Source organism: Salvelinus alpinus, chromosome 5 (genome assembly GCF_045679555.1).
Source record: "Salvelinus alpinus chromosome 5, SLU_Salpinus.1, whole genome shotgun sequence".
Classification (NCBI taxonomy): Eukaryota; Metazoa; Chordata; class Actinopteri; order Salmoniformes; family Salmonidae; genus Salvelinus; species Salvelinus alpinus.
This window is the reverse complement of record NC_092090.1, coordinates 42,650,271-42,669,167: the sequence shown is the minus strand read 5'-3', so window position 1 is coordinate 42,669,167 and position 18,897 is coordinate 42,650,271. Positions and strand designations below refer to the sequence as shown.

Below are 18,897 nucleotides of genomic sequence, written 5' to 3'. Positions count from 1 at the left end.
AGTGTGGTGCGTTTTATTTGAGAAAAAGTGTGTATGGTCAGTGTAGTATCTTGAATAGACCAACATATAATTGGAGGACACGGGATGTAATCTTTACTTGTCATTTATTAGGATTTGATTTACACCACTATCTATCATGAAGACCAATACTCAACTGCTGGCTCATCTATATTGCTCACAGAACGGTTACCAACCTAGGACCGGTGATAGCGCCGCCTGGTTAGATGAGCCAGCATAATTTATCACCATATAACAGTCAGAACAAAACACTTTAGCTTCATTTGATTTAGTGTGCCTGGTACAATTGGCACCAATGGAATGGTCCCAAAAGTGCAAACTCCAAATAAAAAACAAACCCACCTCAAATACTTTTTGACATATATTCACATTTTGACATGACCCAGACCCAGGTTTGGTATCATATTGGCAGGCAGTCCTCACTTTTGATTATAACAATTAATTTAAAGTCAGTGTTGCAGTGGCTGTGTCCAGTACCGTCTTAGCAGTCCAGTATTGAAGGTGTGGGAAATGGTAATTCAACCTAACTCGGGCGAATTCAAATCTTCAGAACGTTGCATACAGAATTGTAACCTGATTGGGTGATATTACCACAGACTATCCATAATGTTGACCAGATACTCAAGTGGCTACTCTGACAATTAAAATAAATGTCTTAAAAAATGGAAGGCAGTTGGGATGAGCCAAGATCAGGTGAGACCATTCTAACCAATGAGAGGGAAGATACGTATCCGAAGAACAGGAATAACTAAGTAGGACACGTGACACCCCGGCAAAAACAAACACTGATATAAAGTGTTTGTTTTTGCCGGGGTGTCACGTGTCCTACTTATATCTGTACACCCGTAACAACCTAACAATTACGACACACATTTTCGATTAAATAAGCCTCGCGTCACAATCAAGCCATTCAATTTTTTTGTAGACCAAATTCGACTCTCACTTTGATCTCCAAACTAAAACTCCTCACTTGGTAAGCGAAAAAAAAACAAAAAACATCGCCACCTGCTGGAGAAGACATATTTCGCGCTCAGTTATCCCTCTAGCATCGCCTCTTTCTCACATACTATCGTTCTTCATTTTCAGCGGTCATTAATTTCTGTGCTTCTTCTAGCTAACCTTCTGAGATCATGCATCGACTTCAGCACTTGGCAAATAGATCATTGATTGCACGTGTTTTTGACCAGTCTCCAGCCCTTGTGCGGACAAAGGCTCGGGAAACCTCATGTTTAGTGCAATCCATACGATTCAAAACACAAGGACCCGTTGAACAGTATGGACAGAAGAGATTCAGTACAGCTGAGGCAACCGTGGTCTTGAGAGAGAATGGCAAGATACGAGAAAAGAGTCTGACCATGGACACCCTCAATCCGCAAGTGAAAGCGGTGGAGTACGCTGTAAGAGGACCCATTGTCACGAAGGCTGGTGACATCGAGAGAGGCTTGCAACAGGTGACAGACAACACATTGCCTATCATTCTAACTAGCGAGGAAAGAAACCAATAGGTGAGCTTGCTACTAGCTCATGCTAACCAGCATTTACGGCAACTAGCAATTTACACAGCCGTAACGTTGGCACCCCCCAGCAAACAAACTAGCTAAGATTAGTCATGGATATGTGCTCTCATGCTTTATATGATCAACTAAAATAGTGGACGACAGTTGGGGAAATGGAGGAGTAACGTTAGCTTACTAGCTAGTTTATATATAATTATGTGTGTAGCGTCTACCCTCAGTGCCGATACAATGTTGCATCATCCTCCTCGAGTCGCGATGCATCCATCCGCTTGTATGTGTGTGATAAGGAGCCAATACTTGCTCAACCTTGGTGGTACCTCCTTGTGGACGTGGCAGTGATGCGCTTTGACAGGGGACCACCAGACAGTGAATTTCTCAATCTACCGTCCGGGATTTTTCTTTGTTTGATTTTGGAAACGGTCCTCTCCAAACCGGAATGTTGAATAAAATTACATTTGAAGTTACTCTATCGGTTATCTGCATAGTTGGTCCTTTTGCAGGTAGGACTTTGACTGTCGAAAGGAAAGTCTTAACACAACTTTTCAAAGCACTGGTAGTCCGTTCAGATAACTATAACCTGAAGCATGCACACATTATGTAAATACTTGCATGCATACTTGCCAAACATGTACAGTGCTCATGTTTACATGGTTTTACGCCTGCTTCAAGTGATATAATTCTGAACACAACTCGGTGCTTTGAAAAGTTGGTCTAATAATACTTTCCTATGGATGTATTGGCTCAAATTCCAACCTGCAAAAGGACCAACGACGCAGACAACCAGTAGAGTAAACTCATTTTATTATATTCAACATTTCGGCATAATAGGACCTGAGAGGTCCATTTCCAGAATCAAACACTCTGGGAAAAATGCTCTGACAAATGCCTTGAGGCCGATACGTAAAGCTTAATAAAGAACAGTGATCGTGGCTTCTATTTTCTTTCATGTTATTCAATTGTTACCATGCACCTGCAACAGAGATAGCTCAACTGTGCAAGTGCCTTTTTGGATTCAGAATCAAACACAGAAAAATCCCAGAAGGCGCCATCTGATTCCCAGGCAATGACGAACTTTGCTAGTGAAAGCTCAACCAAAGTTACTGGTAGCTAACCCTTAGCTCAACTGCTTTTCATGTACATGTTGTGCTGTTTAGTGATGCCTTTACATTAATATCAGACAAGGACCCCTTGTAATCCAGACTGTTGTGTGGGGTTGTTTAGGCTAGTTTACTTTAATGATGAAGATGAGCTACAACACAGAGATCCTTTTATTTACATGTAATTATATGACCTACAAGATCCGTGAACTGGAATTCATTCATTCAGACTGATGCTGTGACTGACCTATAGCCCACACTCCACTTGAACAAAAGCCAGTCTTCAAAATCTACTCCCACTACTCTTCTTTCACTTGAGTCTTACACTCGCTTGTTTCTCTGTCATGTTGGATAAGTTGATTGATGTGTGCCTTGGGCAAAGGCAGTTCAACTAATAATAGCCCTGAAACAGGTGCCTTCCTAGGGGCTGGTAGGAGCACATGATCCTTGTACCACCCTGACATATACAAGACCACACTAGGGTGGGTCGCTTTGTTATGTCCCCTGCATACTCTTGTCAAAATATGATTTAGATACTGGGCCACCACAGGGGCATTAAAATGAAATTGTAGGACTACAGCACTTAGGTTAGGCTAATACATCATGTAAAGGATGGTGTCAATCAATGATGTACCCCCAGTATGCATAATCATGCAATGTATTTGCTCTTAGACCACAACCTTGACAGGAGTAATTATTTGATCCATCACTTGCTGTGACAACTCATCTAATATACTGTTCTGTCTTGTAGGCCTAAATCTGCCTCAACAGTTACAATGATAGAAAGAGTAGCCTACTTAGATCAACACTACACTGAACAAAAGATAAACGCAATGTGTAAAGTGCTGGTCCCATGTTTCATGAGCTGAAATAATGAAACCAGAAATGTTCCATTTCTTATTAGCTTATTTCTCTCAAACTGTGTGCACAAATTTGTTAAAATCCCTGTTAGTGAGGATTTCATCCGTCGTCAAGATAATCCATCCACCTGACAAGAAGCTGATTAAACAGCATGATCATTACACAGCTGCACCTTGTGATGGGGACAATAAAAGGCCATTCTAAAATGCCGTTTTGTCACACAACACAATGCCACAGATGTCTCAAGTTGAGGGAGCATGTATTTGGCATGCAGACTGCAGGAATGGCCATCAGAGCTGTTGCCAGAGAATTTAATGTTAATTTCTCTACTATAAGCCGCCTCCAACGTCATTTTAGAGAATTTGTCAGTACGTCAAACCGGCCTCACAACCGCATACCACGTGTAACCATGCCAGCCCAGGACCTCCACATCCAGTTTCTTCACCTGTGGGATTGTCTGAGACCAGACACCAGTTTGATTGGCTAGGCCTGGCTCCCCAGTGGGTTGGCCTGGCTCCCAAGTGGGTGGGCTTCATGGCTGCGCCCATGCCCAGTCATGTGAAATCCATAGATTAAGGCCTAATGAATTTATTTCAATTGTCTGATTTCCTTATATGAACTGTAACTCAGCAAAATCTTTGAAATTGTTGCATTCATTGTTCAGTGTAGTTTTTCATATGTATTTTTATTGAACTATTTATTAATTTATTCATATGTGCAGAGGTATTTACAAAATTCAAATTTTCTCTCAACGTGAATCTAAATTGTAATTTTTTTCTCTCCAGGGTCAGAAACACCCCTTCACTGAGGTCATCAAAGCCAACATTGGAGATTCACATGCCATGGGGCAGAAGCCAATCACCTTTCTCCGTCAGGTGAGGGGCAGGGATGGGTCAGGAAAAGTGTAGTCATATTTACATCACCTGTCCTACCACCATAACCACCACAAGGTCAAATAGACTTCTAATTCCATTATCACCCTCTCTAACTGGACTGTTGATTCGGTGATATTGCTAAGGAAATATTCTGTCAGGACGGCTATCTGTTTATTCCGAGTTACTAAATCAGTCATCCTTGGCTGGGCATCAGTTTGGCTGATGAGGCTGCACATCTACTGTTTTGTTTAGGCTACTATTTGCACTCTGAAACATTTAGAGGAATGTCCTCGGCTCATGGAGAGGTTGGAAATGGGATCACATTCATTAGTACATAATAATAAAGTCATTTCTTAACAGCAGCACAAAATGTGTTACCTATCTCTATCTGGTATTCTAGAAGAAATACCTCAAAAAAAAAACATTAAGCATATTCCTTACTCTACGTACTGTTGGATTCCACCCAGCAAATTTGTGTTGGATAGGCTATCTGCATGAGCACAGAGTATGGTCTCTTCTAGTGAAAGTGCACATTCCAGAGAAGGGGCTATATTATGTCCAGTCTTGTGCTCCACATTGTTATAGCAATCGCCTAGGGCTGGGCGATATTGAATTAATTAGAATTTATGTTTTTGCAATGTCTTCCAAATGCCTATATCTCAAGAATTAAGTTTATTACATTTTTTTATGAGCGCTTATGTCCACTTATTCTCACGTTGTCTTTTTGGTCTCGTCTCATTTGCTCCTTCTGTGCTGTGTGCAATGACTTGTAAGCTGTGCACCTTCCAATATACACAAACACACCAAGCCCCTCCCCCCTGTCACTCAAGTCAACAAAGATGAGAGATCACTTCTTTCTCTCTGACAAGCGGATTCAACTCGCTCTTTGCATTTGAGGTTTGGTTCAACAGAACTGGTCAAATCAATTTTTATTTGTCACAACCGCCGAATACAACAGGTGTAGTAGACCTTACCGTGAAATTCTTACTTAGGAGCCGTTTCCCAGCAATGCAGAGTTTAAAATAAAAAAAAATTAAGTAAGGAAACTGAAGGAAAAATGGACACCGAAACGCATTGAGACATTATTTTACTGTAATAGAGAAGTTAACCTTTCTAACGATGCCCTGTCTCAACTCTTCAAATTGTGCGCAGAGTAGACACTACTAAAACAAGAGTATCACTGAACATTGATTCTGGAAAATGTATGCTCAATTTGTTGCGCGCGATATTGCAGTACCATGTACCGCTATAACTATTTTAGCCAAAGACTGTTATACTAGCTGTCTAGTATGTGTTTTTTAACTGTGCAATCAGCATAAAACACTAATTATATAAGGAATTGGCAACTCATTCTCATTCTGAGAATTCAAAACAGTTGGAGACAGACAGAAGGGTGTGTTCATAACGATTCAACTGTTCTACCTTGTTAGCAAGCAAATAGATCTAAGTTGGCTAAACTTGAAATATAAAGATTAGCTGGCTACTTACTCACTAGCATGTGGGCTTGTGCTTGAGATATTGTTTATGAGACCTGTGTTAATTTTTTATAATTCCTGCTGCGATAAGTATTTTTTTTTTTTTTTACATACACTTGACATATACATTTCACATACATGGTACTTTTTATACAGCAATCACATATCAATAATGCATTACCGAACATGAGCTCTTTAATACCACCCCTCAGCCACTCTCAGCCCATCCCATCTATCACCGTAGACCACCCTCATTTGGTGTCCATGTACCATGTTTTTCAATTGTGAATTTTGAACCTTTCTAAGCACATAGTATCCACAGATTGTGAGATAAAGATGAAAACCTTTCCTACAAGTATTATTCCATTATTGATTGATTGACAATGGTTTTCCAAATCACCCAACAGTGTTATTTGTAATGTTAATTTTAAGTGAATGTTGTAATTGTTTAACCATTTCTGAACCTGTGACCAGAAACAAGCTACATAGGGGCAATAACACAATTAATGATCTAGTGATTCTGTCTCTTTGCAGCAAAATCTACAGAGCTGAGATTGTTATATGCCCCCCCATACAGTGCATTCGGTAAGTATGCAGACCCCTTGACCTTTTCCACATTTTGTTGTTACAGCCTTATTCTAAAATTGATTAACTAAAACATTTTCCTCATCAATCTACACACAATACCCCATAATCACAAAGCGAAAACAGGTTTTTAGAAATGTTTGCAAATGTATTAAACATAAAAATAAATACCTTATTTACATAAGTATTCAGACACTTAGACTCAAAATTGAGCTCAGGAGCATCCTATTTCCATTGATCATCCTTGAGATGTTTCTACAACTTGATTGGAGTCCACCTGTGGTAAATTCAATCGATTGGACATGATCTGGAAAGGCACACACCTGTCTATATAAGGTCCCACAGTTGACAGTCCATGTCAGATCAAAAACCAAGCCATGAGGTCGAAGGAATTGGCCGTAGAGCTCCGAGACAGGATTGTGTTGAGGCACAGATCTGGGGAAGGGTACCAAACAATTTCTGCAGCATTGAAGGTCCCCAAGAGCACAGTGACCTCCATCATTCTTAAATGGAAGAAGTTTGGAACCACCAAGACTCTTCCTAGAGCTGGCCGCCCGGCCAAAGTGATCAAGTAGGGGAGAAGGGCCATGGTCAGCAGGTGACCAAGAACCCGATGGTCACTCTGACAGAACTCCAGAGTTCCTTTGTGGAGATGGGAGAACCTTTTAGAAGGACAACCATCTCTGCAGCACTCCACCAATAAGGCCTTTTGGTAGAGTATCCAGACGGAAGCCACTCCTCATTAAATGGCACATGACAGTCCACTTGGAGTTTGCCAAAAGGCACTCTCAACCATGAGAAACACGATTCTCTGGTCAGATGAAACCAAGATTGAACTCTTTGGCCTGAATGCCAAGTGTCACGTCTGGAGGAAACCTGGCACCATCCCTACGGTGAAGCATAGTGGTGGCAGCGTCATGCTGTGGGGATGTTTTTCAGCGGCAGGGACTGGGAAACTAGTCAGAATCAAGGGAAAGATGGAGCAAAGTACAGAGAGATCCTTGATGAAAACCTGCTACAGTGCACTCCGGACCTTAGACTGGGGCGAAGGTTCACCTTCCAACAGGACAACAACCCTAAGCACACAGCCAAGACAACGCAGGAGTGGCTTTGGGACAAGTCTCTGAATGTCCTTGAGTGGCCCAGCCAGAGCCAGAACTTTAACCTGATCCAACATCTCCGGAGAGACCTGAAAATAGCTTTGCAGCGACGCTGCCCATCCAACATGACAAAGCTTGAGAGAATCTGCAGAGAATAATGGGAGAAACTCCCGGAATACAGGTGTGCCAAGCTTGTAGCGTCATACCTATTAAGACTCGAGGGTGTAATCGCTGCCAAAGGTGCTTCAACAAAGTACTGAGTAAAAGGTCTGAATACTTATGTAAATGTGATATTTCAGTTTTTTATTTGTAATACATTTGCTGTTTTTGCTTTTCCATTATGGGATATTGTGGGTAGATTGATTGGGGGTGTGTATATCAATTTTAGAATAAGACTGTAACGTAACAAAATGTTGTAAAAGTCACGGGTCTGAATACTTTCCTGAATGCATTGTGTATATATCCCGTGAATCGTCCATAAGTTTAGGCCATATCGCCCAGGGCAGCTCACTTCAGATCTTCCATTATCATTAAAATAATAGCCCCAGTGCTTGAACTTGAACTATTGGGCTAGCTGTACCAGGAGGCCTGTTTTTTAAATGTTATATTGTTGAAGTACCGGTATGTGAAGTCTATATAGCCTAGTTTGAGTAGTTCTATAAAGCCTAACTCTGCACAGCCCATCTTACTTTGTCTCTAATAAACTTGCGTTGTCAGGTGGCTTGAAAGTAAATCTGTCAGTTGCCAATGACATTGTGTGCAGACCAGTGTGTCCATGGAACTGTCGTAAAACTTTCCATGTGATTCAGTAGCTTGTAAGGCAGCAAGCTTTGTTGATGCCAGTCAATGCCACTGCTATGTCACTGTCCAAGGTGACTTGTGTCTCTGGCCCCACTCCCCAGTATTTACTGCTCTGGAACCACAGAACCTGTGTGCTAATGTCATGCTGCCTATTTTACTGTGATCAAAGGTTCTGCCCTAAATCTCATCTGCAAACATACTCTACACCAGGGGTGTCAAACTCATCTTGCCCTGGGGGCCGCATTCGGTCTTCAGTGAGGTCCGGAGGGCCGCATTGAAAATTTGTTGCATTTCCTCTACATCAAAATTGGAAACTGAATTGTTCTCTATCCATCGTTCTGGGAATTTTCTATGTCTAGCTTTCATTCTGGTGATTATTAGCGAGCTGGGCACAATCTACAAATTGTTTGTTTCAATTTGATTTGAGTCATTTTAAAGTATACTGAGTTCATTTTATTTTTTACTCAAACCACACGCGGGCCTGATTGGACACTCTCGTTTGCACAAGTTCAGCCGCCTTCATCATGCATCGTTTAACAAAGTCACCGTCGGAATACGGCTTCGATGCTAATGCTATTTCGCTAGCAATTATGTAGCTGGCTTTTACCGCTGCTTCACTGACTTCTCGGCTCTGGATGAAAGTTGACTGCTGTTTCCTCAGACCCGCCAGCAATTCGTTAATCTTATCTCTTCTCAGTTGTCCTTGCAAGCCGTCATATTTTTCGCTGTGATGAGTCTCGTAGTGGCGTCGAATATTATATTCCTTCAATACCGAAACTTGTTGCAAACACACCAAGCACGAAGGTTTTCCGTGCATCTCTGTAAATAAATAGGACGTGGTCCATTTTTCTTTGAAAATTCTACACTCCTTATCTACTTTTCTCCGTTTGGATAACGACATTTTGGCTAATGAGGGTGTAGCGGAGAGGTAGAGACCAAGGTATTAACAACGTCGTAACAAGCAGCAGATGGCGCATTGATACCGTCTGCTGTTTTCAGTCTGTCTCAGTGATGCGGCTTGTCTTCTACTCTGATGGAAAGAGTGCGCCCCTTAGCGGATAATCCATGAATTGCAGCGAATTAAAAATATTAATTCCATGTCTTTTATGCATTTTTTCCACTTTCAAATTATCCTGCGGGCCTGATCGAACCTCCTTGGGGGCCGGTTCCGGCCCGCGGGCCGTATGTTTGACACCCCTGCTCTACACCATCTAGAAACTACACTGCAAACAAATAAACACAGAACAGATTGTGTAAATTACTTGTGGCTCGGCTACACTAGCCTTCTATTGACGGGTTGGCTAACAACGTCACGAAAATGATGCGCGCGCATTAATTGATCCGGAAGCTGTGCGTTATGATTCTGAACAGTCAGATGGCAAGAAGCTGCCATGTGGGGAATTGTAGGAGGCATGTTTCAGCTAGTTTTATCTTGCTCTTGATGTCCTGTTTTGACTTATTTCATGTCGATGCTAATATGGCACAAATTCGCTAGCTAGCTAACCAACAACTGTAACGATATATTTAGGACAAGTGCTCATTGTGCAAATTAATTTGTTTTCAATAAACATTGGAGACTAAATATAGTTTAGTCAACAATCTAAGTCAACCCCGTCTGTTTTGCACCATAGTTGCGTATGCATCGGTTTTGTTACTAAACAACCAACCCGTCTATGTACTTCATATTGGTCAAATGTTAGACCACTTTTAAGTGGCTTATTTTATGTCTGTCATTGTGTAAACCCATGAGTCCTCCCGATAGAATGGGTCATGTTCAGATGAGTGTTGTTGATTTGCTTTATTAATCACAAGCCATTCTCAGAGTGAAAGAACAATGTATTTTCCTCCTCCTCACATACTAGTCCTTACATGCAACTAACGCTACATACAGGAATCAGACATTCCTTTAGAACTGTACAAGAGCAAACATGATTGTGTGGAAGGATAACTTCAGTAAAAATATTTTTTTCCTCCTGCTGGTTCACCTGGGATGCTTATGTAAAGCTATTTAATAAATTGGCATATTAAATTGTGAAGGTGTCTGTGTGTCTTGATGGGGGTGAAGTTCACATTAACACCTCCTGTCTTTATGTTCAGGTGGTGGCTCTCTGCTCATTCCCAGAGCTGTTGGACAGCTCTAGTTTCCCGGAGGATGCCAAACAACGTGCCCGTCGCATTCTACAGGGCTGTGGGGGACAGAGCCTGGGTGTGTACTGTGTGCCTGTCTGTCTGAGTGCACTGCACTCACATTCATGTGTTGAAATAGCCTAATAATATAGCTTTAAATGCTGACCAAGTAGGAGCTTTGGTCTCCTGTGCACTGTTGCGTTCAGAATTGTCTCACTGACAAAGAACAGGATGCTAAGTTAAGCTCTAATGACGTTGTGGCCTGAAAAATGCAGAACCTAGCAGTGTTTTGGTTACAACAATATGCATTTGAAACATTCTTTCTGTGACCTACCGTTGCTGCAAGATATGCCTAATAGTTCATTTAAAACTGCATGGTACAGTGGAGCTAGAAAGTGTATGCAAGTTGAAGTTATCTAAGCTCTCATTTATTTCCTGAAACAGAACATAAAAACCAAATCCAGAGTTGATACCATATTGTGTGTGTTTTAACTCCAGGGTCGTACAGTGCCAGCCAGGGAGTGGACTGTATTCGGCAGGACATTGCTGTCTACATCGAGCAACGGGATAAGGGTGTGCCTGCCGACTGGGACAATATTTACCTCACCACCGGAGCTAGTGATGGCATCGTGGTAAGTCTTTAGTTTTTGACCCTTTCGAATAATCCTCTTACAAACAAAAGGGAGTTGGTTGGTATTTGTTTAATCTGAGCTGTCACTGAAAGTTAATTGGATTTATTAGGTATTTTCATGTTTTTTTCTTCTCTTATAATCATTATCGTTTTCATTTGGGATGCTTTCCTACTAGTTGTTGATGTTGTGCAACGATATTCTCATCTGACCGTAGAGCATCTTGAAGATGCTGGTGTCGGGCCAGGGCCGGTCCAGGAGTGGTGTGATGATCCCCATCCCTCAGTACCCCCTGTACTCTGCAGCCATCTCTGAGATGGAGGCCGTTCAGATCAACTACTACCTGGACGAGGACAACTGCTGGGCCCTGGATATCAACGAGCTCCACAGAGCCTACCAGGCTGCCAAGGAGCACTGTCACCCCAGAGTCATCTGCATCATCAATCCAGGAAACCCTACCGGTGGGTCTTGCCAGCCAGAACAATGAGATTAGGCTCTTTATGTAATGTGACTGTTCAGTGTTCAACACATCAAAGACCAGTATCACACACATCAAAGACCAGTATCACACACATCAAAGACCAGTATCACACACATCAAAGACCAGTATCACACACATCAAAGACCAGTGTCTACCGCATCCAAGACCAGTGTCTACCACATCCAAGACCAGTGTCTACCACATCCAAGACCAGTGTCTACCACATCCAAGACAAGTGTCTACCACATCCAAGACAAGTGTCTACCACATCCAAGACCAGTGTCCACCACACCAAAGACCAGTGTCCACCACACCAAAGACCAGCATCCAACATATCCAAGCATGATCATCTCAAATCTATATGTTGCAAATGTTTACCATGTCCCATAAGGCTAATAAGCATGATGATTAACTTTAAGAGGTAGCTATGTTGATACTGTACCACCATTGAAACAAGCAGGCCAAGGGTCATGATGTCAGGTTGTGTAAGATGTTATATGTGGAACCCCCTCTACTCTGCTGTGTCATGTAGGGTAGCTGATGGCTGTTTATAGCCTGCATAGGAAACGGGATCTGTCTTTATAAGTTTACGTTAGGGTAAAGGAATTGGACTCCCTCTTACAATAGCTGTAACTTAATAGTCTGCCTGACACCTAACTTGAAGTCTTCCTGACTTCAAAGTCTGGAAAGGCTCCATAATGTTGTAGGCAAGATGTGTTGATAATGAAGGGGGCTGTGCTGTTTTTTTTTTACTGATTGGTTCACCTCTTTCTCACTCAAACACCAACATTAACAGCCACACAATCAAAGCCAACTTATGTGTGAATACTGCACTAAGAACGGGCTCCTGTCCAGACCAGTGTGTCACAGTTCTCCCTCGCTGTGTACCACGTAAATTGCATCCGGCAGGCTAGTAACCGTCCGTGAAGCAATACTGTGGTCCTCTGGCTTCCAGCTGCCTCCATAATGCAGTACATACTGTCTTTGTAGTCATGGCGTCCCCTGTACAGATGGAAGGCCCATGTAGAGTTTCCCATGTTCTCAATTTCAGCACCTGTGGTGACCGCTCTCCCTCCCCTCTTCTCTCCTTTCTTTCACTCTGGCAATATCCAGGTCAAGTGCAGAGTAAGAAGTGCATCGAGGAAGTCCTCCACTTTGCCTACGAGGAGAATCTGTTTGTTATGTCCGATGAGGTAATTGTTTGCTGTTTCCAACTACCATGGTGTATTGAACTGGATGGACACTGACTATTTCTCTACTTTTCCAGTCCTATGAGAAGTATCAATTCTCCGTTGATGTAATCCTCCTATGTGTGTGTCCAGGTGTATCAGGACAACGTGTACTCCCCAGACTGTCAGTTCCACTCCTTTAAGAAGGTGCTCTATGAGATGGGCCCAGAGTACTTCAACACTGTCGAGCTGGCCTCATTTCACTCCACCTCCAAAGGCTACTCAGGAGAGTGAGTATTCACATCCACGTGCCCCTCGCACAGGGTCACTATTTCCCCCCAAAGTACCCTTAAAACACCACACGTTGTCTGTGCTCACTCTGAATTCTCTGTCTGACCCCCATAAGTAGTCACTGACGTACATTACACTTTCCTATGTATCCATAACAGGATGTCCAGCTCGTATTGCGCCTTAGTCTCATCTATTTGATCTACAAGAACACTATAAAATGTTAGCCTTTGTGTTAGTACGCCATGTTGCCCTGGGAATCAGGTCCATGCTGTGCTTTAGCCAACTCCTCTGATTTGCGTTGTCATGCGTGTATAAATGTCAGACGGGTTGGCTAAAATCACAAGGCTACCAGGCCCCCCTCCCCCAAAAATTATGCCCTTGGAATGCAGACTGACTGGCTGATGGGATTATTTTTGCCATGGTTGATTTGATCTGGGATAAAGTCCAGTTTGGTTCTATTGCGTGTGACTGTGAACCCAACACTAACGCTCCCCTCTCCTCTGTCCTCCTCCCCTACAGGTGTGGGTTTAGAGGGGGCTATATGGAGGTTCTCAACCTCGACCTGGAGGTCAAGGCCCAGCTGGTTAAGCTGCTTTCTGTTAGACTGTGTCCCCCTGTCTCTGGACAGGCTGCCATGGATGTCATCGTCAACCCTCCTCTGCCACACGAACCCTCCTATCTCCAGTTCCACAAGGTCTGTCATTCAATGTGGTGGTGGAGGGTTAATTTGTTAGTATTCCGTTTTGATTGCCATCCAAGACCGATGTCTGACCTCTGTGTTGTGTATGCGTGTTGTCTTCCAGGAGAAGAGTGCTGTGCTTGGAGCTCTGGCTGAGAAGGCCCAGATGACTGAGCAGATCCTCAACACGGTGCCTGGGATCAAATGTAACCCTGTGCAGGGAGCCATGTACGCCTTCCCACGCATCTTCATCCCCCCACGAGCTGTGGAGGAAGCCAAGGTCTGTTCACCTAACACCCATCTAGAAACCTACTGCTGAAATGTGATTCCGTTCTACAACCATTAGTGAATTTGTCACTTCTCAACATACGCATAAAACTTGCATGGTGTAGGTACTGTGCAGCTGACAACAAATTGGCATTGGCATATAATTATATGCCTCCATACCCAAAACTAGAAAAACAGGTTTTTAAGTGTGTCTCTCTTCTGCAGTCCCTGGGAATGTCTCCTGACATGATGTACTGTCTGAGACTGCTTGAGGAGACTGGCATCTGCCTCGTTCCAGGCAGTGGCTTCGGCCAGAGGGAAGGGACGTATCACTTCAGGTAACTGTTCAACTAGTGGAAACATTGCGTCATACATTTACAAAGACATAATAATTTAGAGAAGCCTTTCAGAAAGATTGTCTGTGACGACAGTGTTTTGTTAGTCCTGATTCACCAGTTGGATTCAAATCCGATTGTGACAGTAGCTAGTGACCTACAGTTGAAGTCGGGAGTTTACATACACTTAGGTTGGAGTCATTAAAACTTGTTTTTCAACCACTCCACAAATTTCTTGTTAACAAACTATAGTTTTGGCAAGTCGGTTGGGACATCTATTTGTGCATGACACAAGTAATTTTTCCAACAATTGTTTACAAAATAAGTTTACATACACTAAGTTGACTCTGCCTTTAAACAGCTTGGAAAATTCCAGAAAATGATGTCATGGCTTTAGAAGCTTCGGATAGGCTAATTGACATAATTTGAGTCAATTGGAGGTGTGCCTGTGGATGTATTTCAAGGCCTACTTTCAAACTCAGTGCCTCTGCTTGACATCATAGGGAAATCAAAAGAAATCAGCCAAAACCTCAGAAAAAAATTGTAGACCTCCACAAGTCTGGTTAATCCTTGAGAACAATTTCCAAACGCCTGAAGGTACCACGTTCATCTGTACAAACAATAGCACGCAAGTACAAACACCATGGGACCACGCAGCCATCATACCGCTCAGGAAGGAGACGCGTTCTGTCTCATAGAGATGAACGTACTTTGGTGAGAAAAGTGCAAATCAATCCCAGAACAACAGCAAAGAACCTTGTGAAGATGCTGGAGGAAACGGGTACAAAAGTATATATATCCACAGTAAAACAAGTCCTATATCGACATAACCTGAAAGGCCGTTCAGCAAGGAAGAAGCCACTGCTCCAAAACCTCCATTAAAAAAGCCAGACTACGGTTTTCAACTGCAAATGGGGACAAATATCGTACTTTTTGGAGAAATTACCTCTGGTCTGATGAAACAAAAATGGAACTGTTTGGCCGCAATGACCATCATTATGTTTGGAGGAAAAAGGGGGATGCTTGCAAGCCGAAGAACACTATCCCAACCGTGATGCACGGGGGTGGCAGCATCATGTTGCAGGGGGTGCTTTGCTGCAAGAGGGACTGGTGCACTTCACAAAATAGATGGTGTCATGAGGAGAGAAAATTATGTGGATATATTGAAGCAACATCTCAAGACATCAGTCAGGAAGTGAAAGCTTGGTCGCAAATGGGTCTTCCAAATGGACAATGACCCCAAGCATACTTCCAAAGTTGTGTCAAAATGGCTTAAGGACAACCAAGTCAAGGTATTGGAGTGGCCATCGCAAAGCCCTGACCTCAATCATATAAAAATTTGTCGGCAGAACTGAAAAGGCGTGTGCGAGCAAGGAGGCCTACAAACCTGACTCCGTTACACCAGCTCTGTCAGGAGGAATGGGCCAAAATTCACCCAACTTATTGTGGGAAGCTTGTGGAAGGCTACCCGACACGTTTGACCCAAGTTAAACAATTTAAAGGCAATACACTCAATTAGTATTTGGTATCATGTAAACTTCTGACCCACTGGGAATGTGATGAAAGAAATAAAAGCTGAAATAAATCATTCTCTACTATTATTCTGACATTTCACATTCTTAAAATAAAGTGGTGATCCTAACTGACCTAAGACAGGGAATTTTTACTAGGATTAAATGTCAAGAATTGTGGAAAAACTGAGTTTAAATGTATTTGGCTAAGGTGTATGTAAACTTCCGACTTAAACTGTACATTGACGCATTGAAACCTAACCATTACAGTGCCACGTCTACCAGGCTCAAATTGGTCAGGCACTGACATCTCGCTTGCATAAGTAAACTAAAAAGATTTAACTGAGCTGGAAGTTGCAAATATTACACTATCTGGAGAGGAGCTAACTGAATAGCTGGCCTCCTTTCATTCCAGCTCTATTTTTATATCTTACAGATGAGATGCTGTGTTTACTTTGCATTGATCTCTTCCTCCCTGTCTGTCTTTTGCCCGCTAAGTAATCTCTCATGGAGAGATTTACGTGTAACAACATTCGCGAGAATTTAACTTCTGGGTATCTGAGATGACCTGACCCGCTACGTTGTTTTACATATGATTTCCCCCTAGAATGACCATTCTGCCCACGACAGAGAAGCTGAAGGTGCTCCTGGAGAAGCTCCGGGATTTCCACATCAAGTTTCTGAAGGAGTACGCGTCATTGGAGGAACCAAAGAGATCAGAGGATGACACACGGGACGCACTGAAACAAGTTCAGATAGTTTGAGAATGTTTAACACACAAACAAAAACAGCATTTGCAGAGGTATCGACTAACATAATGTAAAGTAAAAAAGTAACCCCTTTTATACTCTACTAGTGTAACCTATGATTGCTTGAAGTTTTATCTGATTTTAGGAACAGTACTTGTTTGAGCGACATTTGTGCCTTTGTCAGAAGAGGTAAAAGTGTGGGGAGAAACGATGCCGTCTGTACAGAGATGTTAAAGGGGCAATCTGCAGTTGCTACATACATTTTAGGACTTGTAAATTAAATTGTAGTTCAATGTACCCATTGATTCTTGAGGAATACAACTTATAAATGCCTCATAAGCTGTCGTACCCCATCAGAACCCAAAATATAAGCGTTTGTAAATGTAAACAAACACTATATAGCCTGGTTAAACATGGTTCAAACTGTAATGTTGATATCATGGAGGATCAGTCCTTGCATCCATAGCTCTGGCTATGAATTTGGTTACAATTCTCCAGTCCGATCCCTCAGATTTTTATTGAAACTGGCAGTGAGGACGTTTTATTGTAACTACTGCTGATTGCCCCTTTAACACTAAAGCAATGTACATTGTGATGTACGCAAAAGTGCTCCATTATAGAGGATGCACTGGGGAATTTTTTTCTAGCACTCCATTTTGTTGTTTTTGTGCCCGCAAAGTTATTTACACTGTTTTGTATTTTCTACCTGTCTTGAGGCTTTTCTGTCTCCTTAGAGGCATTTTGTGTAGAGATCTACACTATGGGGCACTGTAAGTGCAAATATTATCTTAGAACCAGCTGTACTTTTCCATGTGCCAAATGGAACTGGGGAACAGAGGTTGTTTATGCAGGTCATGGACTCCGGACAATGAGTACTGCTACATCAGCTCTTTCTGGTCCGAAAAAACAGCAGGGAGGGATTCTCCTAACCATTTATAACAACATCGTATCTCTCCAAGTCATAAAGCTTTGAGCCTGCATAGCTCCCTGTTGGGCACATGTTTACCCATATAGTACCTGTCTAGCATGACACTGATCTGAGGTGTCAGATGCACTTGGAGAGGGTTTTTTCGAGGGGTGTGTGTGTCTGTACTCTCTGCCTAGTTGCAGTATTATGTGCTTGTTATGGAAATAAATGCAATTGTTTGTGGGCTACTTTTAAATGAGCTTAAAGGTCAAACCAAGGGAAATGTAGGTTCTGATAATTCTGTATATCGACATGTGCCCTTATTAGGCTATTTATTGCATAGATAGTTTACGCTTTTTACTGACAGTGGCTTTATGTCTTTCATTCACATTTGTATCACAACTGAGAACGAGAAAGGGAGTACGGTTACATCTCAGACGATGGAGATGGTGGGTTGAATGCATATTAGTGTTTTTGTTTGTAAAATGTTTTTGGGATCCGTCTGCCTGTGTCTCTTTCTGCACACTGCGAGCGGGAGGAAATGTCATTGTAAAGTGAAACAACCTTTTTTAGGTTGGAGATGAGCATAGTGACCCACACAAGGCAGTCTAAAAGCTTCAGTCCAATGAATTCAGCCAGCCGATGAACTGTTATTCTCTGATACCGTATCATCTCATTTCTATTTTTGTATGCAGTTTAATGCTGAATGAAGTGTTTAAGCATTAACGTAACCTCGGGAGCCATTCAATGTATGAAACTCTTGACTGACCTCAACATGAATGGTTTTTAACCATTTGACTGCAATGAGGTCCCTTCAATGGTAATGAGCTGTAATTTACATTGAGTGACGTTTGAGAATGTCAACAAACAAAACAAATTAATACTATGACATTTTAAAAAATGCACATTTTCTGCTAAATGTTTTCATTCATGTGCCTGCTTTCTATTCAACATTCTTTCTTCGTGAGCTGAAGGTTAACTGGAAAAGGTTTTGGGTTCAACATCGATGTGCTTATAAATATCACGTTTCTAACTGAAATAAGACTTAACCCCAGTTTTTGCTTGTCTTGTTTATGTTTTGGATATTAATATATATTTTTTTAATCCAGATTTCGATTTCTTACTTTGTTATTTCTGTTGTGTTTTGTACAATAAATACTTTTTAGATCCATTTTGAGAGATGATTCAAATTTCATTTTTTTTTTTACACAGGCAGCCCAATACTGATATTTGTTTCATTGACACAAACAACTGGATTTGTTATCCCTTTCATGGCCTGCCTCCAGTCCACTTACTGATATCTGAACGAGAGCCTCGTTGAAATTGCAACAAGCGGTTCTGTGAAAATTGAATTTAATCAGAAGCCACTGCCAGATTTCTGGATTGGGCTGCGCTCAGAGTATCCTGCCTTTGGCAAATCGTG

General features: G+C 42.1%; 1 protein-coding gene across 3 annotated transcripts; it reads left to right on the top strand.

Annotated features, from left to right (window-relative positions):
* Positions 1–1,028: 1,028 nt before the first annotated feature.
* On the top strand, positions 1,029–18,645 carry LOC139576200 (alanine aminotransferase 2-like). Of its 3 annotated transcripts, none has more exons than XM_071401969.1 (11): positions 1,029–1,469; positions 4,279–4,368; positions 10,427–10,535; positions 10,955–11,088; positions 11,303–11,546; positions 12,680–12,759; positions 12,889–13,025; positions 13,546–13,720; positions 13,830–13,985; positions 14,198–14,310; positions 16,426–18,645. In XM_071401969.1, exons 1-11 carry the CDS (start codon positions 1,149–1,151, stop codon positions 16,580–16,582), a joined length of 1,716 nt encoding a protein of 571 aa, XP_071258070.1. In that variant the 5' UTR covers positions 1,029–1,148; the 3' UTR covers positions 16,583–18,645. The 3 variants fall into 3 exon arrangements, with proteins under 3 accessions (XP_071258070.1, XP_071258071.1, XP_071258072.1); XM_071401970.1 differs by having other exon boundaries at positions 1,408–1,523; XM_071401971.1 differs by lacking the exon at positions 1,029–1,469 and adding an exon at positions 2,617–2,638.
* The last annotated feature ends 252 nt before the right edge of the window (positions 18,646–18,897 follow it).